Source organism: Galeopterus variegatus, unplaced genomic scaffold (assembly GCF_000696425.1).
Source record: "Galeopterus variegatus unplaced genomic scaffold, G_variegatus-3.0.2 Scaffold3145, whole genome shotgun sequence".
Classification (NCBI taxonomy): domain Eukaryota; kingdom Metazoa; phylum Chordata; class Mammalia; order Dermoptera; family Cynocephalidae; genus Galeopterus; species Galeopterus variegatus.
The window spans coordinates 236,042-246,108 of NW_007729256.1; the positions used below are offsets into that span (position 1 = coordinate 236,042).

Sequence of the window (10,067 nt, forward strand, 5' to 3'; positions counted from 1 at the left end):
CATATTCAGTTTGCTTTTTAAAAAATCTAGACTTTTTTTTACATAACTACAGTGCCATCGTCACATTCATCAAAAGTAAAATTAATTTTTTGGTGTTACCTAGTACCTGTTTCATATTCAGATTTTCCCAATTGTTTCAAAAATGTCATCTCCATTTGTTTTTCGTGCATTAGAATCCTTACATAATATTTGCATTAGTCTCTTAATAGACTAATTGCTAATTTGCATGTTTAAAGCTCATCAGTACATTTTATCAGATGGCAAATGAGTTTTGTTCATATTCATAGTTCTGAATACTACTCTTAAAGCCAAATAACTGCTTTATTTCTCATCTACCACAGTGAACTGCTCCCTTCTAACTCTTAAGACGTGTGATTTACATCTCTTCTTCTGTTTCAGGAACTCCACTTCCTGGATTTCTGCATCGTCAGTGACCCACTTCCACATGAAGCCATTACAAGGCTATAAAAACACTGTATTATTAGTTCTTGGTAGTGATTGGTTATCATGAAATGGTTGTGTCTTTGCCAAAGATGACTCAGAGGGTTTTGCACCTTTTATGTTGTGTTTAGTTTGTGTGTGTGAGTTGAAAACATGCCGGTTTTGATCCACTAATTGATTTTACCACCCATTACATGAGTCCCAACCTGTGGTCTGAAAAACACTAGTTTATTGGATAATTTTGTACAAAGGAAGTAGAAATTAATTATTTTCAGTATTTCTTTTAGCTAGGTCTATAAGTTTTATATCTTTCTCTTTTTTTTAGATCATTTTTGAAAATTTAGAGGACTATAAAAATTTTACCTGTAAATATATATAAATACGCATATGTTGGACCAGAAAAAACTAAAAATATTTTTTATTTTATGTAGGTACGTCGTCATGAAATACACAAATCAAAGAATAGAGCATTAGTACACTGGGAACTCCAAGAAAAAGCTTTGAAGAGAAAATGGAGGAAGCAGAAATCAGAAGCTTTGAATCTTGAGAAAAGAAGATTGTCTATCATGAAGGAGGTAATGCAAAATTGCATTGTCTTTAGAGTTAGAAAGAGAAGAAGCAATAAATACAGTTCTTTTTCTCAATTTGATTCGGAGAGACTAGTAATTACTGCATCCTTATACAATGATCTCTATGTGGACTTCAAAAAAAGCAGCAAAGTGACGATTAGAGTCTAGTTTGTGGGAGGTTTGAATTTCTGCTCCACAACTTACTGTCTGATCATAAACAAATTATTGAACTTCTCAGCCTGAATTTTCTCATCTTTAAAATGGGATTAACACTACTTGCCTGATTGTATTGTTATGAGATTTCAATGATATAATACTTATAAAGTGATTAGCGTAGTCCTTGGCACATAATTAGTGCCTTATGTATATAAGCTGCTATAATTATTTTTCTTAGTTCAACAGCAGTGTTGTCAGTTTACTTTGCCAAAAAAAAAATAATGCTGTATGCTTGTTCGACTAGGTAGTAAGCAACTTGTCTTTGGCTTAACTTTTTCCCAGATGTAGGGTGTTTGGATATGTAATTACATATGTAGGGATAAATAGTATGGTAAATAAGAGGAAACTATAGCAAAATATCCTTTTTTTATTTGAACTGAAATCATTATAAAGGAAAGTGCTTTGCCTGTAGTGTTGCTCCTTATTCATGTTGAAGCTTATAGCACTTGGCTGTCTGGGTGACCTTTCATGGTGGCTTTAAATCACACTGTATCTTTTGAGGAATTCACTAAGCTTGTTAGTGGAATAAGTAAGTCTTAATCTTATACATCATCAGGAAGAATTACATCTCTTAAATAAATGTTTAGATGAGCTTGAGAAAAGAAAAGTGGATTGAGAGAGAATGCTTTTGTACACATAAGTATCTTTTGGTGATCTTGGACAAGTTATGTACATTTAAATGTTATGCAGTAATTCTCAGTGAAAGGCCTAAAAACACAGATCTGTCCAGGAAAAAAGGCAGCCCCTATGGGGTGCGTCAGACTCTGAGCTTTTGTTCTTACTGTCTTGTGGCTCCTGCTCATGTCCTGAATTTCTCATGCTAGTAGATATGGTAGTGGTAGGTGTTGAAAGAAGAGTGGCGGGAGAGGATAATTGAAGTTTCTCTGCCTTCTTTTTGTAATGCCACTTTCTCAGGCTGTATTGTAGCGGTCCTCAACCCTGACTGTGCATTAGAATCAGTCAGGCTTGAGAAGCTCTATTAAAAAAATAAAACTATATCTGGACCCTATGCCCAGAGATTCTGATTTAGTTGACCTGGTGTGTGGTGCCTTTATTAAAAAAACTATATCTGGACCCTATGCCCAGAGATTCTGATTTAGTTGACCTGGTGTGTGGTGCCTATTAGGTGTTTTTAAACAATTCCTATGTAATTTTAACATGCTGCAGGGGTGGAGAACCTCTGCTCTTAGAGGGATACACCTTCAACAATGTATTTCGGAGGTTATTCTATGTCAGTACTTGGAAATCTACCTTTTCTTTTTAGTAGCTAGGTAGTGTATAGATACACCACAGTTTACTTATCCAGTGCTTTATTGGTGGATGCTTAGGTTGTGTATTAGAGTACAGTGTGAGCTTCTGGGGAAAAAAAAGACCCCAAAATATAGTGGTTTAAACAAAAGAGAAATTTATTTCTCTCTCATGAAACAGTTGATAGGTATGTGATAGCTGGTAGGGGGCTACTAAGCTTGTTAGTGGAATAAGTAAGTCTTAATCTTATACATCATCAGGAAGAATTACATCTCTTAAATAAATGTTTAGATGAGCTTGAGAAAAGAAAAGTGGATTGAGAGAGAATGCTTTTGTACACATAAGTATCTTTTGGTGATCTTGGACAAGTTATGTACATTTAAATGTTATGCAGTAATTCTCAGTGAAAGGCCTAAAAACACAGATCTGTCCAGGAAAAAAGGCAGCCCCTATGGGGTGCGTCAGACTCTGAGCTTTTGTTCTTACTGTCTTGTGGCTCCTGCTCATGTCCTGAATTTCTCATGCTAGTAGATATGGTAGTGGTAGGTGTTGAAAGAAGAGTGGCGGGAGAGGATAATTGAAGTTTCTCTGCCTTCTTTTTGTAATGCCACTTTCTCAGGCTGTATTGTAGCGGTCCTCAACCCTGACTGTGCATTAGAATCAGTCAGGCTTGAGAAGCTTTATTAAAAAAACTATATCTGGACCCTATGCCCAGAGATTCTGATTTAGTTGACCTGGTGTGTGGTGCCTATTAGGTGTTTTTAAACAATTCCTATGTAATTTTAACATGCTGCAGGGGTGGAGAACCTCTGCTCTTAGAGGGATACACCTTCAACAATGTATTTCGGAGGTTATTCTACGTCAGTACTTGGAAATCTACCTTTTCTTTTTAGTAGCTAGGTAGTGTATAGATACACCACAGTTTACTTATCCAGTGCTTTATTGGTGGATGCTTAGGTTGTGTATTAGAGTACAGTGTGAGCTTCTGGGGAAAAAAAAGACCCCAAAATATAGTGGTTTAAACAAAAGAGAAATTTATTTCTCTCTCATGAAACAGTTGATAGGTATGTGATAGCTGGTAGGGGGCTTTGCAGTCCTTCATGACATGGCTTCTGTCTCTGAGTACAGAACGGCTGTTGCAGCTTCCTTCAGTGTATAGCAGCCAGCAGAAGTGGGAAAGAGCACATGCTGCTCCTGTTACGTACAATCTGAAGTTCTGGCATATATCTTGCTGGCCAGAAAGTCATCATATGGCCATTCCAATCACTTGCACAGATGCTTGGGAAATCTAACTATGTTCTTGGCTAAAACTATGTTCTGCTATTAAAGGGGAAATGGGAAGAAAGAATATTGGTGGACAACTATCAGTGTCTGCCACCCACAGATTGTTTTCTACCTTGCCATTATAAATAATGTAACGAGTATCCTTGAGTATGTTTTTGAGTCTGTGTTTAAGTATGTTTATGGATAAATTCTTAAAAGTAGAGTTGCTGAGGCAAAGGATACATACATGTTTTATTTCAATGTTGCTAAATATGTAATGTCTATGTTTAGGGATGTGATGGGACCAAAGGAAGAAGCTTCTTTAGGCTATCCTCATAGGCTTAATTATTATGTATTAAAGCTACCAGGACCCATTTCCCTAAGGCTGGACTCCTAGATTAACATAAATTAAGAGAACAGCTCTTTGGCTAGCCTAATCTTAGATTTCATTTACTGTATGATATACCCATGCCACGGGAATCAAGCAAATTAGGGTCCAAATCCAACTCAGAGAAGGGGAGGCATTCATAAAGATTTCATAAATTCCAAAAGTGTAATAACTCCCCAAGTCTCTTTGTAACTTCCCAGTTTCATCTGGTTTCTATTGCCATGGAACAAAAGGGCTAGGGTGAGGAGTTTTTGATATTATTTTTGGAGGGACCTTGACTGATCCTTTGAAAATCCAAGATGTGCACTACCGCTTATAAGTTTAAGTTTATGCACTGCAAACCTATCTGGGGAGGTAAGATATAGAGATGGTCTTGCTGAGATCAGTGTATCAAGATGATGGGTTTTAAGAGAGGAGTAATAAATCTAGAAAGCAAAGTAAAGCCAATGTAGTGATCTTTTGCCACTCAAACCATCTGTCCCAAGGAGCCTGGGCAGAGACTAGCAGAAAGTGGCAGGGCAGTGACTTTACTTGAGACCTCATTATAATTAATATCAGGTGTCAATATGATTAGTAAGATTATTCCTCCACAATCTGTTTCTGTCAAATTCATCTCCGTCTTTTGATAAAAGGTCAATGCTTTTTAAAAAATAAAATAGTAAACTCTTAATGCTGCCATTAGGAAATAAGTTTTGTGTAATTTTTCTGGTATAATAATAGATTATACTGATTTATTCACATTCTTTCCTAAGCTTAAATTGCATGTGCGTGCAATATAGATAACCAGGTATAGAAATTTTGTTCATGGGATAATATAGTTTAAGTTGTAATAACATTCTCAAACATCTCTAGAGTGTTATACAGGTTTTCAATGTGTCCACATCCTTATGACACTCCTGAGGGATTGGAGAGGTGGTTGTGTCTCTGTTTATACATAGGAAACGAAGTTTAAAGAGGTTGGGTTTTGTTTAGTATCCCTTGACTGGGCCTAGAACCCCAGTCTTCTGGCTCCAAATGTACTTCTGACCTTATACCATTCCAAAGCTTACTCTTTGTGGAAGGAACAAATTCAGTACTTTATTCTCACCAACTGAGCCAACCAACTTGTTTGGCTATAGCAGGGATAGAAGGGGAAAAAGTAAGAATGTGACTGTTGTTATTTTTTTCTTTGTGTCCTGAAACCATAATTGAGGTCACAATATATACTTGTTCCCATGGTATAGAGAAATTCTGGTAAGAGCATTTGTTACCAGATATTTTATTGATTTGAGTAAGTGATGGAAACTGGGCAGTTTTCAATTTGAGACTCCTTTGAACTTAAGAATGCCATCTGGTGGTGGTAGATAGAGTTGACTTGCTTTTACTCTGGTCTGCTTGCTTTTACTCCAGCCTGTGGCCTTGCTTGTAATTATGAAAGTCCTAAGTTGAAAGTGCATAATCAGAAACGTTATTATAGTGGTATTTTTTTGAGTTCCCACCTCTCCAAGATTAAAAAAAAAACAACTTGTCTATAAATACAGAAGCATCACAGTTTTTCTTTAACCCTAAAACTTATATCTTACGTCATATTTTTTAAGTTGTGGCTCATGACTCATTAGTGGATTATGAAATCACTTTAGTTTGAAACACCTCTGAGTTTATGGCTCAATTTTAATCTGTCTTTTTCAAACTGCGGATTATAATTTGTTAATGGATTGTGAAATCAAGTTAGTGGGTTGTTAACTATCATTTAAAAAATAGAGTAGAAATTAAAAAGAAAATATAGTGGTTCTCATGGGGCAAGGTTAAGTAAAGCTTTTATTTTGTTTTACATACATATTTGTGTATGTATACTACATCACAATTTAATATGTATTCTTTACTTTGGATTGCAGCCAAGCATTTGAAAGCCACTCATTATTGTAATAGCCCCATCTACTGGTACTTAAGGATATTGCCACTGCAGGATTTTAGGAAGGTGTGGCCTATGGTTATTTTTATGCTCTGCCTTTGTACGGTCTTTTCCTTTGTGACTTAAAAAGTTAATTTTTTTTTTTTATGAATAATAACATTTGTCATCAACATGTGTCTAGATTCTTTCTGATCAATACCAGATGCAGGATGTATTGCAGAAGTCTGATCATTTGATGGCTTCAGCAAAAGATCTGTTTGTTGATATTCCTCGAAGGCGCACAGGTAAGGTGTTCTATTCAAGCAAAAGCTTCTTTTCCTTATTAACTATAGCCCACAACTGACTATTTGGAAGAATTTAAAGTCCTTTCTCAGATATCAGATTATTTATATTATAAGTATTCTAGGATGGGTAGCATACAAGGGGTTGTTATGGTTATAATCATAATTTATTTGCTTTTCCCTAAGAATATTAACTATTACAAATTATTCATCTAAGGAAAGGTAAATTATTATTATATGCTAAAATATTTTATGATGTAAAGTACAGGATTTTGTAATTTTAAAATGTGACTTAATCTTCAGCTTATTACTGTTAAGTTACCATATAATTAAAATACTTGTATTTGTATGTAACTAGACTAAAACTTAATTTGCAACCTAAAGCAACTTCAGTCTCTTTTTAAAAGGAACTTTGCCTCTTATCAGATATACAGCATTATTAGTTTTTATGTATATGTACTTCATTATTTATCTTAATTTCTCAAAAACAAATCATTAGTTTTTAATTTAAGATTTGAATCCTGGCTCATCCATTTATTAGTGTGACTCTGGGATAGCTGCTTAACATCTTTGAGTTTCAGTTTATTGATCTGTAAAATAATACTACACAAAAACCCACAGGGTTTTGTCAGGGTAAAATGAGTTCATATGTGTAAAAGCATTTAGAACAGTGCCTGGCATATGGTAAATACTATATAAGTGTGAGCTGTTGTTATTATTTTCATTATTATTATTATTTAAGATTTCCATACAATGATGCAAACCTATGGCAGTGTAGAGCTTGCGAGCTCAATTTAATTAAGTGAAACAAAATCTTCATGACATATTTTCCTTCTGCAGGGTTTCCAAATGTAACAATGGCTCCTGATTCCTCTCAGGGTTCCATCGTGGTAAATCAAGACCCTATCACCCAGTCCATCCATAATGAATGTGTCATTGAGCCTCAGGTAATGCACTGTACTCATAGCTGTAATGTTCATGCTGAAATGAAGTTTAAGTTGATGTAGGCATTGTGATAAACATTTTAAAAGCTTAAATATCAAAAAATGCTAGTTGTGGTTGCTAGATTTGCTCTTACTCAAGTGTATTGTACTTTCGTTGTGTAATGTTTGTTCTAAACAAAATAGGACTGGATAGTAATAGCTAATATTTATTGAGCGCTTACCTATGAGGTAGGTACTGTTATTATCTCCATTTAGCAGATGAAGAAACTGAGGCTCAAAAAAATTAAGTGACTCTTCCAAGATTACATAATTTGCTTCAGAGATGGGATTCGAATCTACGTCATGTGTCTTCACAAGACTGCCCCATCTGTAGTTATGAAAACAGCAGGGAGTCTTTCCACTTGAAGTCAGGTGGATCTGTGCTTATATTCCACTATGTACTTGCTGTTTGATCTTGAGTTGCTTTCTTAAGATATCTGAGTTGGCTCAGTGTTTTTAGTTAAATGGGAATAGAATATACTTGATGTGGTTGTTGCACAGATCAGGTGAAATAGGTTATGTGAAGTGTTTAGCATAAAACCAGGTACATAGTTCTTCTTTAAATGTTAGTTCCTTTTAATGCATTAGTATGTAAAAAAATAGTTGCCCAGGAAACTTGGAATTTATTGACTAGTTACATGGGAAATTAAATTACAGTAGTAAAACATTAATTAGCTATATTTTGACCTAATTGGAACTCTTAATTAATCAAAATGTTTAGAATTTTGGATATGGAATTTATTGACTAGTTACATGGGAAATTAAATTACAGTAGTAAAACATTAATTAGCTATGTTTTGACCTAATTGGAACTCTTTTAATTAATCAAAATGTTTAGAATTTTGGATATAAACATTTTTTAAAAGCCCATAAAGTATTTAATATTAAAATAAAGCAATTTCTTATAAATGACTCATATTTTAAATAGCCAAATCCATTGCCTATATCCCTAGGCATAATCATTTATGTTTTGGCACATATTGAAAGGCTAGCTTTCAGATATTCAGAAATTTAATCATCCTAGAATATCTTATTGCTGTAGTATGTTCATTGGAAGATTTTACATTTATTTAAATAAATTTTATAGTATAGTGCCCTATTTATTTGGCAGTCATCATTTACGCACTTTCAGTCATTTGGAGCCTGGTAACATATCTTTTAAAAAAGTGTACAGTGTATCCCAGCAGCATGGAATAAAGCAGTCAGATTTTATTCTGTTGAAGAGAAGAATCCATTTTCACACACGAGTCTATTGAGTTAATAGGAGAATTTCAAATTAATGTTAATGATATAACTATTTTGCCTAGCTGGTTTAAGTTCTTTCTCAGTTTACAGCTGATATTAAAAATAGTGAGATGAATTTTTCAAAGTAAACCAGAGATAGCAGAGATAAATGACAATGAGGGAGGAGAGAGAAGACACCTTAAGAGATTAGCAGAGTACCACTATACATCAGAAAAGAAATTGGTATTGTTATAGAGAGCTTCAAGTAAATAAGAAAAGATGAAACTGTATGACTTAAGTTCTCTGGGCCCTAGTTTCTTCATCTGTAATAGGAATGAGTGAGACTAAATTTATTCACTTGTTCATCATGTAATATTTCAGGCCCTGCACTAGATGCTGGGATACATGGATGAATAAGGCATGTCTCTATTATTGGGTTGGAGAAGTTGCAAGAGCTGAGGTTAGAGAGACAGGTAGGAACTAGGTCATGAATGGCTAAGGAGCCATAAGGAAAGACTAGGGCCAGAAAAGGATTTTAAGAAGAGTAGAGTTATAATGATTATAATGAGATTGACTGTACTGGATTGGGGAAGGACAAGACTGGAGAGAGAATCTGGTTAGAAGACTTAGGTTGGAATCTTATTTAGAATCTTAGTTGGAAACTTAATGGTGGGGGCCTGACCCAAAGCAGTGCAAGTAGGGAAGGAAGAAGAGGAGAACAAAGATAGATTTGAGAAAGGTTAAAAGGAAGTAGAGTTGCCAGGATTGGGTGGCTAATTGGATGTATGGGTGAGAAAGAAGGATAACTCTTAGTTTACTTGCTTGAGCATCTGAATAGATGGTGACTCTGTTCATGGTCTTAAGTAACATTGGCAGGGACAAGGTTTCTGGAAGAATGGTGACAGAGGCTTAGGAAGATGTTCAGTTTTAGACAAGTTGAGTACGGATATCTTTTAGGCAGTTGAATATAAATGTCTAGGGCTCAAGAAAGACCTGGGTGGAGATAGAGATTTGGGAATTAACAGCATTTGACTTGTAACTGCAACTTTGGAATTAGATAAAATCATTCAGAAAGTGGATAAGATGAGGGGAGAAAAGGTCCAAAGGGAGAAACTTGACTCACATCAGATAAAAGGGTAGGGTAGAAAAAGAAGAACCATTAAAAGAGATTGGAAAGGAACAGCCAGAAGAATAGAAAAATTCCAGGAAATCCATGGAATTGTGGAAGTTAAAGGAAGACTGTATCAAGAAGATTTTGAAGGAAAGCAATGACTGATCATTAAGGTCTAATGAATCAGAGATGTAAGGGAAGGCAAAGACAGAAATTTCCATTTGATTTAGAAATAGTGTGTTGATGTTGACCTTGTAGAGAGCAATTTGAGTGGCATGGTAGGGCAGAAGCAAAGTTGCAGGGCACAGATGGTGAATGAGAAGTGGAGAACAACTCTTTCAAGAAGTTTGATGAAAGAGAATAGATGGGAGCTCGAGGTGGGTATATGGTCGGGATAACTTGGGAGGGGCTTGTTCACATTTAAATGCTGAAGAGCTGAAGTCAGTACTCTC

General features: G+C 35.2%; 1 protein-coding gene across 1 annotated transcript in view; it reads left to right on the plus strand.

Moving 5' to 3' along the window:
• SPICE1 (spindle and centriole associated protein 1) overlaps positions 1 to 10,067 on the plus strand; it is a gene marked incomplete at its 3' end in the record, with an annotated part of 30,661 nt that overhangs the window by 19,566 nt on the left and 1,028 nt on the right. Inside the window, exons 4-6 of the mRNA XM_008584097.1 lie at positions 873 to 1,016; positions 6,198 to 6,300; positions 7,138 to 7,244. Coding sequence (XP_008582319.1) covers positions 873 to 1,016; positions 6,198 to 6,300; positions 7,138 to 7,244 — 354 coding nt within the window. The remainder of the gene's footprint in view (positions 1 to 872; positions 1,017 to 6,197; positions 6,301 to 7,137; positions 7,245 to 10,067) is intronic.